We start from the raw sequence: 15,223 nt of genomic DNA, 5'->3' as shown, positions 1-15,223 counted from the left end.
ACCAAACAATAGTGGCTCCATGTTACTAAACAAACAAACAAAAAAATCAGCACTGTGATCTATAGTTGCCACGGTGTCCATGACAGTTCTCATGGTACCCCTCCCCCACATTAAGTTAAAATAAAATAATAAGGCTATGCATACTTTGAAAATAAATTGGAATTACTTTGGACTTCATACATGCCCTGTACCTCACTAAAACAACTGCTTGGTTTTTAAGTTCCCACATGAACATTTTCTGCATTGAAAATTGAACCACCAGCAGGCAAAAGATCTATTTATTTGCGTCAACTGGCCTTGTACGTGATATGGGTGCCTATTCTGCTTGAAGACAGAGCAATCCGACTCTGCAAGTGAACAAGTTACTAAGGGATTTTAAAGACCCCATAACTCAGGGATGTGACAGATACAGCTGCAGCTCCACACGGATTTGCTTCATTTGCTTGAGAGACATTTGATGCTGGTACAGGAGCATTGGTGGGGGCGGGAGTACTGGCAACGCCCTGCTGACATGGCGTGTGATCTTGGCATGTTGCAGAAGGAGAATCAACGGAGATTACTTGTAAGATGAATGTTTCAGGATTTTGAGCAGGAGCTTTTCCACTTCCTTGACACTGTTCATTTTGCACCAATTGCGCTGCCACTTGTACGGTTGTGTCGGTCAATTTTTTTTTCTGCTGATCAGCTGCACGTCTCATAACTTCTTCTGTAGAGAGAGAAAGTAACATCTTGAAATAATTACCATTCTAGGGCCAGCAATATTTGTAAAAGCACATAGAATGTGTTGTGAATTTCACTGCAGATGCAATTTTGATTTTAAAAAACTATGATTCCCAAGTGCTATGAAAATTATATATAGATGGTCACATGACAGGCTCATTGGTTTCCCCCCCCCACATTTTTAATTTCACATTTTTTTTCTCAGTTTACATGTGCTAATCAGAGCTTCTCCATGAAGTAACGAAGTTTCTGATTATATGCATCTTTCTAATATATTTCTCCCTGTAGAAAATCTAGTATTTTATGAATAAGTCATAGAATTTTTGGAAGATGGCAGCACCTTTTTGACACTGCTTTATCTTGGAAACAAGAAGCATTGCTTCTAGTTATTATTGGATTTTCTAGGAATGGCATATGCTAGGCCTGAAGATTGAAAAAAAAAGTATTCTGGATGGAAACATGGCAAGTCACATGGCATTGACAAGAAAAAGGCATGTATATAAAGATCATCCACATGTCCTGTTCTCCTGGCACAAGAATGGTCCTCCGATGGTTTCTTAAGGAGGGGCACACACATGATGTTGTCTTCAACTCACCCCCAGGTCACCATGAAGGCAACTTCCACCTATATTTTCTTGCTGTACATCAAAAGTAGCACTTTGTGATGTATGCCAGCACAAACAGTGCTTTGTAGATTGCCAACTTCAGTTCACTTAATCATAGGCAGATGCCTCAGCTCCACTTGGCCCTGGGTATTTGACTGGAGGGCTCCCCTTTTTACCTGTTTCATACTAAGTGGCTGGGATTTTTACCCCCTTCTGAAAGCCTCCCTTCCTCCTCCTTTTTTCACTGGTGGACCAATGAAAGGCTAGGTTTTCTTTTTGTTTTATGAAATTGTGGGTGTGTTTTAAACAGATGAAACTGCCAAAATTTCTACCAGTTTTTTTTTTTTTTTAATAAAGGAATCTGCCAATTAGACTCAGAGGCTAATGATAACTGCCATCCTGACAGAGGCCCTGGCTAGCTTCATTGACAAGTAAAAAAAAAAAAAAATTGGAATCTGCCATTTTTAAAAACGTGTCTTGATTTCCAGCTGGTTTCAGTAAGGACACAAACAGTTTAAAACTGCCATGCAAAATAGGCTATAATCCCCCAAAACTGGGCTTAACTGGGGGAGATATCCACCTTACTAATGCTTTAAAGAATAGTATTTTAGTATTCTGAAATACTACCTAGTGTCTATATTCAGTCTAGGAACTCTAAAGTGACCTATCAGTAGAAATGCTTCCTTTTTCATGACTTGCTCATTGGTTTTTGTTCTTGCTGTTTGCATTTTCACATTTGCCCATTTCAAAGGGAAAAGTAACAAAACTGATGCCTTACAGCATGAGTGTCAAACTCATGCAGTCACATTGTCATCACGTGACGTATCACGACTTTTTTCCCCCTTCGCTAAACGGCCAGTGTGTGACACAAGTTTACAGTAACTTTTTCAGTACTTTACCATTTAGAAAACAAATCCTAAAATAATTATGATAATAATAATGAGTCTCTGGCGAAGGGCGGCATATAAATCGAATCAATCAATAATAAATAAATAAATAAATAAATAAATAAATAAATAAATAAATAAGATGTGTAGTTTTCTCACTATTTCTCATTTTTGCAGTTGAAATCTGATTGTCCTACTTAAGATTTTGTAAAGTTCATACACAAAGTGTATATTTATTGTGATATTTCCTGATTTCTGGTTTTTGTATGTACTTTTTTCTTGCTAATACATTTCAATTATCCCAGTTTCCCCAGGTATTATCCATGAAACAGCAGATTACCATTCCACAGTGAAAAAATTTCCAGGTCACTTTTGGTTAAATTTGTCCGTAAAAATCCAAGATTAGGTAGTTGCTGACAATCCATTGGAGTAACATCATCAGGTGGTTTAGTAGTTTTGGGGGGCTCTGGATCATTTGGCATAAATTCCTCAATGATAACATCATCACTTTCATCAGGATGCAGAACCTTCGTTTTGGGAACCATGTTTCTCATTTCTTGCACGCTTTCATCTATATTCTGACATGTTGCTTTCCTCCAAGAACTTTCATTATCTACTAGTTCCTCTAGAAAATAACGCATAGAAAGGAATATTCAATTAAGTCATTTTGTATGAAAAGTAATGCTGTCTCATATTAGAAAAAAATGAAGGTCAATTTTTTATTTAAAAAAAAATTGTAAGCTTATATTTATAAAATGTATTAGGACAATTTTACAAAGGAATTTTAAAGTAATTCAGCAAAAAGATACTAATGTATTAGCAATATGCAGACAGCTAGATGTAAATTATAACAGCTATTATACTGATCAAGACTAAAATATGCATGTATATCCAGAGATGATTTATGCTTAAAAATCTACATTTTATTAGAATTTATAAAGCTATAATTAGAATAAGCCACTTCATTTTGTTACAGTGATCCCCATTAATGAAACACTAGCTGAACACATAATCTCAATTAGTTGACCTAATCAAGACATGAAAATATAACACATCTGGAATTCAGTGATGGAATGTTTAGAAAGATGAATTCTCTGTTGGAAGTTACAGATGGTAGACAAAGATTTCCACATCACCTCAAATTTACAAGTGAACATTCAGCAACAGAAAATTTGCATAATTATTAATAAAAATTATTTAATTTGATGGAGCAAGATAGGATTTGTCAAATGTGGTAATTCATGTATGGGACGGCTCTGACAGCAGGGAAAAAATGCAAAGAGAATTTGGTGAAGTGGAAGTTTCAACTGGATTCATCATGAAGCAATAGGCATCTACAAAGGAAAAATATCCCATACCCTGTTAACAGAAATTTCTATTGAATTTCTAATGCTTGGAAGACACAGGCACGTGGAGTTTGTTTGAATTTTGCAGGTATATCTTTACATATTTTTTAAGAAAAATATTGCAGAAGTAAAATTCTGCATTTATTATAGTATTATGTATTTTCATTTGCATCATATAGATTTTCTGGTTTGTAAATCTATTTCATCTATAGCTTTCTAGAACTATGGGTAAAAAAAAAACTATGGTTATGAATAAACAAGAGTTTTTTCCCCCTTTACCTGAATTCATAATGAACTCTATTTATAGATAACCAAAGACACCTTGATACATTTTGCATGGCAAAAAGAATGATTCTACAAAGTCAACAATTGTACAAGAGAGCTTTTCATACCATATGATTCCGTGACATCCATGACATCAGTATCCTGCTGTGGTTGTGATAATTCTGATGAATTTGCATTGTAAACTATGAAGCTGACCTCCATTGGTTCAAATGCTTTGCTGATACAAAGTTGACAACGGCAAGTTGAGGGATTTTGTGCTGCAGTACAGTAATCCTTTGGGCTAGAAACCTGGGATTTTTCCTTTGTTGTTTTCTGAGGTTTTCCTTGCTGTCCTTTAGATTTAACTGTAACTTGCTTTTTAGCCTTGTTGCTTTCCTTATCTAGCGGTTCTCCTGAAAAGTAAATGTTCAAACAGTGTTAAAAAGTTTTTTAAAAACCCTAAGCTTATAGGAAGAAAGACTGTTAAAATAATATATTATGCAGCACCTGTGAATTTTCCTAAAGTTCAATTTTTTCATTGGATTTGTTCTTACAAGTTCCCTATCTCGGTTGTACATTTTTCTCATGTTAGTGTCTTTTTGTATACACAGAAAACCAAGTGATAGCACAGAGCTCCCATTTAGAAAGGAGAAATAGGATGCAGGTATAGACATAAGAATGGACAACCTTTTTAGACTGTTCAGTTTGTCACTATAATACCACTTCTTTATACCACTAATTGTTTAACCTCCCCAGTCTCCTTTCTGGAAAATTTCATGTCAGGCATAGGATTTCTGCAGTGAAAAAGCTGACGCCAAGAATTCTTTCAGCATTTTGATCCTGGCAACATGCTACTTGTGGGTGGCTCTTTTTCCTTGCCTGCATCTCTTGTATGGGACTATATGGCGTTATTTTTTGTTCTTTTTTAGAAAAGACCCATTTCCAGATGAAGCCTTTCTTCCTTCTAGAATCTTCCTTGTTAATGCTTATTAACTATTCTTACTTCTTGGGCTTAGTGGTGTTTTTCCTGGTATGTGATATGGTATATCCAGGGGAACTTTTAATATAATGGTTTGAGTAATCTCAAAGGTGTAAGAAGAATTTGCTCTTTTAATTTTCCCTGTCAATTTGGTTTTTTATCAGAACCCTTATTTTGGAGCTACATATCCATAGCAATTTTTCCACCTGAATATACATTAAATTTGTACATTCATCTTATTCTATGTCCTAGGCACCAACTGGGACTACAACCAGGGCCACTTTCTCTCTCTCCATAATCAATTCTTTGTGAGTGGAATAATTTGGGGTATTTAAAAGGTTACCTATGCTTATTTTAGTCATTTTTTTAAAAAGAAAACATTTTGCTTATGTTTATTTCTCAATACTCATGACTGACACTCATAGAAAAATTTCCTCATTTAATTCTCACAACTCTTATTTTATTGACAGAGAAACTTAAAACCTGATAGCATTTTCCTTTCCCTACTTTTTATACTAAAGTGAGCCAAGGAGTCTACTTTAAGTGTTTTCTCTCACATATTTTTTTGTTTTCTTGGGCTAAGATGATGTTTTGCTAACTGTCTCATTATACTTTCTCCAAGGTGTAATCTCTGTGCTCCTCTGCACCAAGTTAGAGCATACTCAACCAAGGCATCCTCAAGAGATCCAATGATTTCATCCAAATGGCATATGCAGAGTCAGAACAGAACAGACTAACAGAGATGGAAGGGACCTTGGAGGTTTTCTAGTCCAACCCCCTGCTCGAGCAGGAGACCTATATCATTCTGGACAAATGGCTGTCCAATCAAACTGAATCAAACTTTGCAATGCAAGTTCTGCTTTTTTCATGTGTCACAAGATTGGGACTTGTAGTACAATAGTACACTGCCTTCATCTCTATCACCTCTATCACCCCTGAATACAGTTTATTTTTCTTCCAATATTATATCACACTTACTTAGTGTCCAGCTACTCTCAGGAAGTTTATGGCTCAGTAGTAAGTAATCTTAATTTGTGTTTGCTTGGCTTTCTGTTTTGAATTGGTTGGTACACCTTTAAAAATTGATTTCTGCTTTGAGAATCTGATCATTACAGCTCTACCCACAATATTTACTGTCTGACCTTTGCAGTTATTGGACAACATGTTACTCCCCCAAATTATTAAGAAAATGAAGGAGGAATTTTGCACTCAGAAAAGAAGAAAGAAGGAAGAAGAAGAAAGTATCCATTTCTGTAGTCATGAATTTTCAGTGGAGGTTGTTCCTCATTTTATAAACCACAGTATGGAGAGGCAGCATAAATTTTATTGGCACTGCCTTCATCTCAAATTATCTCAATTTTTTTTAAAAAAAAATATAAAATTTTGTTTATATGAATATCTGCATTAAGATCAAACACAAGTATGTCAGTATATGTTATCCATACCTTTGTTAACAGCTTCTTTATTATCCATCCATTTGTTTCTATTTGTTTCAATATTGTGCAGAATTTGGCCCCTAAAGCTTGGTAGGTTTAAATTCTGTTTTTCTAGGCAAATCACATAATCTTTAGGTAGACAGTTTCCACTGGGATTTACTTCATTATTCTCCGTGGATTGTTCTTTCCTAGGAAGGCAGTCACACAAGAAAGCAAGCAGGAAGGAAGGAATTGTTAACATGCTTGTTTTAATCATATAATTCTATTTTGTCATTGGATTAATGTGGATTGTATTTAAATGCAAATCACATTTTAAAGTGAACCTGGAATAGCAAATTAACAGGAGACAGTAGGTTTGTGGTTAATACAAGTAGTTCTCGACTTAAAAACCACAATTGATCCTAAACTTTCCATTGCCAAGCAAGACAGTTAAGTGAATTTTGTCCGATTTTATGACCTTTCTTGCCATAGTTGTTCAGTGAAACACTGCAGTTAGTTAAGTTAGCAATATGGTTGTTAAGTGAATCTGGCTTCCCCATTGGCTTTATCTGTCAAGTCACAAAAGGTGATCTCATGACCTAGGATACTGCATCCATCACAAATACACGCCCATTGCCAACTGTCCGAATTTTGAGCATGTGAACACAAGGATGCTGCAACAGTCAGAAGTGTGGGAAATGGTCATAAATCACTTTTTTCATTGTAACTTTGAACAGTCATCAAATGAATAGTTGTAAGTTAAGGACTTCTTGTAATAACCAGGATAGTTCCACAATTAGAAATTATTTTAGTGAGTCACCTATTCTCTCTCAGTCCAACAGGTGGAGAAGGAAGCATTATGTATATTTGCTGCCTTGAGTTACTTATAAAGTAATAAAGGTGGGATAAAAATCTAATAAATAACAATAGCACTTAGACTTATGTACCGCTTCACGTGCTTTACAGCCCTCTCTGAGCGGTTTACAGAGTCAGCATATTGCCCCCAACAATCTGATTCCTCATTTTACCGACCTCAGAGGGATGGAAGGCTGAGTCAACCTTGAACTGGTGAGAATTGAACTGCCGAACTGCTGGCAGCTGGCAGTCAGTGGAAGTAGCCTGCAGTACTGCATTCTAGCCACTGCGCCACCACAGCTCTGTATAATACAGTTAAGGAGGATTATAATAACATTTAGTACTGTAGTTCATTTATGCTATGCTCTTAATAAATACCTTTCAGGCAGAGGTGAAATGTACTTACCTTTCCTACTGGCTTGCTGATGTGCATGCACCACGTGCACCGTCATCTATGCATGCGTAAAGCCTTCTGCACATGTGCAGATGGTCAAAATGGATGTGACATTGTCCCAGTTTAGGGGGGGTGGAGCCTCCCACCGCTGGCACTACCAGCTTTCCAAACTACCCACCACTGGCGCTACCAGCTCCCGCAAGCCAGATAGAGCCGGCAGCATTTCACCTCTGCTTTCAGGGGAGATGAAAACCACAAAAATCAAAGGTCCCTGTTCTTCATCCTGAGCTGAATTTCTTTACCGTTTTACATGGATGGATCTTTTTCACCAGTATGTTTATAACTACTCCATTCCATTTCCTCTTATAGCTATCACTTGCTTTTTTGCAATCAGGGAACGTGCTACCATGTTGAGCATGCCCACTCCCACTTAGGTTCTGTAATAGGGGAGTTTCTGAATCAAGAAATTAAAGGAATTTAATTCCTCTCTGTAAGATGCAACATGGAAATTTGGGACAGATAGTTGTCTCAAGTTTATCAGTTCTTCTATATCTCCAGGAAAGAATATGTTTCTTTGAAAAACATTCAAAAGAACTAATTTCAGTTTACATAGTGTTGTTTATATTTTTGCATAAACCATTTAATAAATATTTACAGCAACATGGAGTTGTTATCATAAATTCTGCTTTTCAGATAAGCAATTTCTTTGGGAGCTTTATATTATTCCATTGTACAGCTCCTAAAGCAGAATATTCATCTTTAAAAAGAAAAAAAAAAGGATAAAGCTGCAAAACTCCCAAAACAAAGCAAGCATCACATCTTATATATGAAGCAAGCACTGAAATAATTATAAGAAAAGCAATGAACAATGCTAGTATAAATAACATGACCTAGAGATCTGGTTATGAAATAATTCTATTCAGATGTACAAATTATATGAAAAAAATTGAACGAGTCTGTACACTAATCCTCTGCTCTATCCTTCCATTAACATTCTACCCTACCACATTCTTCTAGTCTCCATGAGAAAGTCTGAACATGACAGTACACATGTGGGAGCAAATGTGAGGGTTGGTCTTCTTCAGACTGTTGCACCTAATTTGTGGAAACTGGGGAGAATAAGTGCTGGAATATATGAGACAGAATATATGACACAAAGATTAGGGAATACTACATAATCTTGTATCTGCTCACCAGGCTTCAAAGAACAGGCATTAACCTCTTCTGTTGTTATTTCTCAATTCAACAACAAATAGATAATATGTGTTTTATGCATACAGTATGTTACAGAAGTGTTATGAGATTCTACTAATTACTGCCATGACTAAGCAAACACAGTATTACTGTATGAGATACTACTATTATCTTATAATGTAAACTTAATGTGGAAGCCACTTTTGCATGAATTGTAAAAGAATACAGAAGATAGCTATACCTGTGAAAGTAAACTCTTATTTAGTTTCTTCCCAAACCTATGCTGGAAAAGCAAGAACACCATCACCTCTACCTATAACAATTTATTCCCTTAATGCCATTGAGAAAAGCTGGCACAGAATACTACAAATAGTCCTTGATTTACAACAGTTCATTTAGTAACCATTCAAAGTTACAATGGCACTGAAAAAAAGGGTCTTATGACCATTTTTCACACTCATGCAGCATCCCCATGGTCACATGATCAAAATTCAGACCCTGGGTAAGTGGTTCATATTTATAATGGTTGCAGTGTCCCAGAGTCATTTGATCAGTTTTTGTGACCTTCTGACAAAGCAAAGTCAATGGGGAATCCAGATTCACTTAACAACCATGTTACTAACTTAACAAATGCAATGACTCACTTAACAACTGTAGCGAGAAAAGTCGTAAAATGGGGCAAACCCACTTAACAAATGTTTCAACATAAATTTTGGGCTAAATGTAGTTGTCACCTGAGGACTACTTGTATAATATCCCTTACAGCAGGGGTCTCCAACCTTGGCAACTTTAAGCTTGGAGGACTTCAACTTCCAGAACTCCTCAGCTTTGCTGGAAGTTGAAGTCCACCAGGCTTAAAGTTGCCAAGGTTGGAGACCCTGGCTTTACAGTGTGTTGCCATTGTTGCAAGAGTTGCTAAGTGATGGAGTTAAAACTTAACTCCTCCAGTTGTGAAACTGCCCCAAACATTTTGGGTATTTCTTGAGTCTCTCTTCTTCCCTGTCAACTTTTCTAGAAACTCACAAATATATTAAAACTAACTGGAAAAGAATATTTGGAAGAGTGGAAAGAAAATGTATTTGCATGTTCCCAGGGTTGGAAACAATGAATGGAAAGAAGAGTGCTATCTTGCTCTTTGCCTTTCCTGTAAAATGTTTAGAACATGACATTATAATTTCTACTTTGGTAAAGTTATTTCAAGAAATTTCTTAAAGGAAAGCTGAAACAGAATTTTGGAATCAACAGTAACTGAAATAAGCAATGATGTCCACACCTATCTTTTTCACATAGAGAATTAGCAGCTTCAGATGTAACAGGAGTAGATGGTTTTTCCACACTTTCAAGTAGAAGAACAAATGCTGGTTTTACTATAACATCAATAAAACCTAAAGGAAGAAAGAAAGGAAAAATTTAAACACAATGACTAGTTTAAAACTGAACAAATAAGCTTTACTCAGGTTCAGTTGAGTGTGGTTAATGGCCAAAAGTCTTTAAAAATGCTCTCTTTAATGGTCACTTAGTAGCTCCTTAGTCAAAGCCTCAGTAAAATTATTACTTCTACACTCCAAACCCGTTAGCCTTATGAGGTAGACCAGACAGGAAGCACAATCAAGTGACCTAATTATACATTATTGTAAGGTTACATTAACAGAATCTTGCAAGACTGACAGTACTTCTCTTCCCCCATTCCTTTTTACAGAGCCAAAACTAGGGTCTCTTGTGAGCCTCTGGCTCCACCCACATTATTGCTGTGGGCTCAGCTGTCTTTTATTGGGTTGTTTCACTTTGCCCTGTCTCCCAAGGTCATTCCACATACCATTAAAAAAAATCAGCTTTGCAGGCTAGAATTTAGGGCAGTTGTAATCTAATATATCTGGAGGAGACCATGTTTGGGAAGGCTGCTCCTGATAAAAAGCAGGTCATTAATTTCTAAAATGCATAGCATTATTACAGGGTTCTTTATTTATTTGTATCCCGCCTCTATTAACTCAAGGCAGTGAATACAGTATATCCAATAGATCTTCCTCATCCTGTTTTCCCCACAACAATAAACTGGTGAGGTGGTTTAGGCCAGAAGAGTGACTGGCCTAAAGTCACCCAGGTGGCTTTCATGGCTACGGCAGGACTTGAACTCACATATACATATTGTGTGCAGAAGCATTACTTTTAATTTTTGATCTCTCTCCAAAAAGTAGATGGAAGAAGAATTTCTTTCTTCTGAAAGGCATATATTTTTTTCACCAGCCTCCTAAATCATTGTTTCCAGCTTAATGTTATACATAAATTATATCAATGTGATTCAACAAAGCATCAGTGAAACAAAGCGTAACTCTGGTGCTCTCTGAGTTTGATTGTTTCCTTGAAGATGTTTCATTATTCATACTAGGTATGAATAATGTTACCTGTTGTAATGTAACCTGTTACCTAGTTTGGATAATGAAACATCTTCAAGAAAACAGCCAAGCTCAGAGAGCACCAAAGGCCCCTCAATTCAGCCCTTGAGCTACAAATATTCTCCTTTATTGAAACCATGGCTTCATGTGATGTATGAATTCAGCCAATGCAATGATGCATTTCATTACCTAAGTAAAAGGGAATCATTCTTTGTTCTGATGGTTGTTTTACTACACTTAAAAGAATTACCTCAATGCAGTGGTGAAATTCAAATTTTTTTACTACTGGTTCTGTGGGCGTGGCTTGGTAGGCGTGGCTTGGTGGGCATGGCAGGGAAAGGATACTGCAAAATCCCCATTCCCTCCCCACTTCTGGGGGAAGGATATTGCAAAATCTCCATTCCCACCCCACTCTGGGACCAGCCAAAGATGGTATTTGCCGGTTCTCTGAACTACTCAAAATTTCCAGTTCTCCAGAACCTGTCAGAACCTGCTGGATTTCACCCCTGCCCCAATGTGACTGACAAGGGAAAAATTTTCTCTAGAAGAGAAAAATACGACATTGTAATTTAATGAAATCATAATTGCAATCTGACTTGTTACCAAGACCCCTCTCTGCATCCTAGTTGATACTGACGGGGGAAGCTTCAAAAAAAAAAGAAAAAGCTTAACATAAAGGACAGTCATTGTTTGAAGGATGGTTAGGAAGAAGAGTCAACAATGTCAGAAGTAAAAAGAGTGGAGGGGAAACAAAGATTGCCTCCCCTGTTTTAAATGAGCTTCACCTATTTGGGATTCTGCAATATTGGTTGTCTTGCGATCACAGAGCGAAGAAATTGGAAGTCCCATTTCAGCCTCTTTGTCTCCCTAGCATTGGAGGAAGGAATTCACAGAAGCATGAGCTATTCTGAACAAGTGATGCTTTAAACATGCTATACTATGAAAACAGTTAAAAACAGTATTTTGAACATACTCTTTTTAAAACAGAGGAAGAGAGATACACACGTTTTAGCAAAAATACCAAGAGCCACATCAGAAGATTTTATCCTGCAATTTCTTTCCATCAGTGAAATTGACATTGTAAATACCCCTCTCCCCCTGCCTTTTTTTCATATGCTCCATAGCAAAGTTGGAAGGCAGGGATGAGGAGGAGACCAAAAAGTCCCTTAAAAACATTTAAGAAGTTGCAGACAGGTACTACATTTGCATTCTGTATGCTCTGAATCAGCCTTTTGCCTTTAAATCCAAATTGTTGCACAGACCTATAATATATGCTTAGACTTCTAAATCCAGCACCTGTTCAAAGAATTCTTCCAGTAATGCTTCTGACCATCGATGGTGCAGTTCCCAAGGCTTTGCTGGATGACTGATATCAGCTATGTGTACCAGAAAAGACATGATTTTATCCTTGTGTGTCCTGTCAAATTAAGATCATTCTGATCACCAGACAAAAAAAGGATCCACTTTTTTTTAGCCAGAAAAAACTTTAGAACTCTTAAGCAGTCTCCATGCCCTCCTCCTACTCCCTATTCAGAGTAAGGACAGCTTCTCTTTCCAATACAACTAACCTGTCAGTTAACTGGAGACACTGCAGAACATGTTTCATGACTTTCATCTGCTGGAAATGATGTGACATATCTGTAGACAAAACTATATTAATAACCATGCGACGCAACTCCCTGAAAGCAAGCAGAGGAACATTTTATTCTAGGTGTTGTCAAAATAAGAATGTCCAAATATTACCAATCCTTAAGAGGCACTTTATCCTATCTTCTACTTGGGAAAAACAATTTGCAGGCACTTGCTGCAAAGTATGGCTTCCGGTTTTTTATCTATTTCCATCTGTATAAGCCCTTCACTGGATGCCTTCACTACTTGTTCTAATTGTTCTGCTTCAGTGAGGTTAGCATGGAAAGAAGTCCCTGGGCCATCTCCAAATGTGAACAAATTAACTTCCACATTTGGACTTCTGAAAAATGTTTCAAATAGTCAGCACATCCCCAACATGAAAAAAGCAGGGAAATAACTTTAGGGTAAATTTGAAGAGTTATTGAAAATCATTGGTATTTTACACTGTAGCAACTTACACGATTTGACTACAGGTAGTCCTCAACTTACAAGCTTATGTTGCTAAGTGAGACAGTTGTTAAATGAATTTTGCCCCAATTTACAACCTTTCTTGCCACAGTTGTTCAGTGAATCACTGCAGTTAGTTAAGTTACCAATATGGTTGTTAAGTGAATCTGATTTCCCATTGACTTTGCTTGTCAGAAAGAAAGCAAAAGAAACTGGCAATTAATACTGTATATTGTAACAGCTTAGCTACATATCAATATATAGCCTCACCTCCACTCATCTTTGATTAAGTTGCCTAAGATATTTGTATCTCTGTCTTGCAGCAGGCGGAAAGCAGCACTCAGGTGATGATTTTCAAGAACTGATCTATCATTATACAAAAGAGCAGCTTTTGACCTAGTGTAGAAGTCCAAAGAATGTTTGTGTTAAATTGATGGAAAAAGATAAATTAATGGAAAAAGATAGATGATGGATGGATGGATGGATGGATGGATAGACAGACAGACAGACAGACAGACAGATATGGATGGATGGATGGATGGATGGATGGATGGATGAATGGATGATAGATAGATAGAGATACCCTTTATGTTTACTTTTTAGAATAACAGTTTCATAAATATCTATCTGAATAGAGGTTATTTAGCAGCAGCTTTATGGCTGGCTGAGAGAGAATTACGTGCCTGGATCCTCTTGCACCTGCACAACATTTTAAGAGAGATTAAAAAATGGAGTCCTGCAAGCAAATGAAATAGATTATATTGTATTTTCATCATAAAAGAATTATTAGTGGAAACCACAAACAATTCAGAAGCATATTGTCAGCCAGCAGTCTGTCAATAGTGAAGTTCACTGTCATGAAATACAGGGGTAGTGGAATGAATGCTTTGGGCTTCAACTACTCTACAACTACTGTTAATGGGAAATAAACCAAACACTAGATCACTTTAGCTCTTACACTTCTATGGCTGGATGAGATCAACTATAGGAACTGAGTAGTGAAAGTTTCATCTCCAGCTCTGAGTCATCATATACCTACCTGTTTGTTAATCCTTATCTCAGAAGGAGTAATAATTCCCTATCTCAGAGGAAGACACAGGCAGGGACTATTTGCTTTGCTAAACTTAAGTATGCCTATTGAGCATCAGCCATAATTCATTAAACCACTCAAGCTTTCCATTTTGGCAACAGGTAGAATAGGACAGATGATTTACCTTGTCTCTATGTGGAAATGGTTTGTAGTTCCGGTGTGCTCATAATCATGGATGATGCTGCTAAAAAAAATAGCTAAGATCTCCAGGTCAGTGAACCATTGCTAGTGGAAAGAATTAGAAGCTCATGATGTTCCTTAACACAATAATAAAGTACGAAGTCTACAGTATCTGTAAATACTATCTCTTATTTTACAAAATAGATGGGGAGTGGGAGGAAAGGATTTTTACTGAAACGAATGTCCTCTCATATGCAATAAATGGCAGCTTCAGGTAAATATCAAGTGGGTTATCAAGTACCGGTACTTTAGTTTGTGCTAGGTTCCAATCAGTTCCTCCTTCTGCATCTCCATATGTAAGATTCTCTGATAAACATAGATATACCAGCACAAACTGCACTAACTCAAAAATCATTGCAATGTGCACTATGATGTCAGTGGTGATGAATGTTGGAAACTGTGTTAGCAACATCTGTCGACCCACATGCTTTACTCATTTTTATGCAAATGAAAGTAAATGACTGGGTGTACATTTGGCTAGAATGCCCATCCTGACAACTTTAGCAAATTTATTAGTTCACAACTTTCTCTGGGACACACAAAAGACAGTAAGTCAGAAGTCCCTTTGCCAAGTTCCAGACGATCTTTATCCCACCAGTGAAGGTTTCATCTGAAACTTCTCCCTTTTATGTCAGGTGTCCAACATACTCTTGAGGTTTAGAAAAATGGGCTACAAACCCAGAAACAGATGGAGAATTTACAGAGTTTGGAAGAGGTATGAAGGAAAACACTGGACATGACTGAAATAGGAACTATAGGAGCTATAGGAACTGGGAAGGGGAACTTAGAACAAATAAAAGCACTAAAAGCAAATTGCTAATTTCA

The 15,223-nt window shown here is 36.9% G+C and overlaps 1 protein-coding gene across 1 annotated transcript in view; it reads right to left on the bottom strand.

The window, feature by feature from the left end:
- Positions 1 to 260: 260 nt before the first annotated feature.
- Positions 261 to 15,223, bottom strand: part of LOC117671115 (dual specificity calcium/calmodulin-dependent 3',5'-cyclic nucleotide phosphodiesterase 1A-like) — a 30,270-nt gene continuing 15,307 nt past the window's right edge. Inside the window, exons 6-15 of the mRNA XM_034426811.3 lie at positions 14,343 to 14,443; positions 13,399 to 13,524; positions 12,621 to 12,731; positions 12,349 to 12,469; positions 11,838 to 11,919; positions 9,933 to 10,044; positions 6,247 to 6,425; positions 3,951 to 4,235; positions 2,553 to 2,837; positions 261 to 706 (exon numbers count right to left, since the gene is read on the bottom strand). Of these exons, the coding sequence (XP_034282702.1) occupies positions 366 to 706; positions 2,553 to 2,837; positions 3,951 to 4,235; positions 6,247 to 6,425; positions 9,933 to 10,044; positions 11,838 to 11,919; positions 12,349 to 12,469; positions 12,621 to 12,731; positions 13,399 to 13,524; positions 14,343 to 14,443 (1,743 nt within the window). The 3' untranslated portion in view covers positions 261 to 365. The remainder of the gene's footprint in view (positions 707 to 2,552; positions 2,838 to 3,950; positions 4,236 to 6,246; positions 6,426 to 9,932; positions 10,045 to 11,837; positions 11,920 to 12,348; positions 12,470 to 12,620; positions 12,732 to 13,398; positions 13,525 to 14,342; positions 14,444 to 15,223) is intronic.

The sequence above is a fragment of the Pantherophis guttatus genome, chromosome 1 (genome assembly GCF_059756535.1).
Source record: "Pantherophis guttatus breed Tessera chromosome 1, ASM5975653v1, whole genome shotgun sequence".
In the NCBI taxonomy this organism is placed as follows: Eukaryota; Metazoa; Chordata; class Lepidosauria; order Squamata; family Colubridae; genus Pantherophis; species Pantherophis guttatus.
Note: the sequence above shows the minus strand (reverse complement) of the source record. Positions and strands in the feature narration are given on the sequence as shown.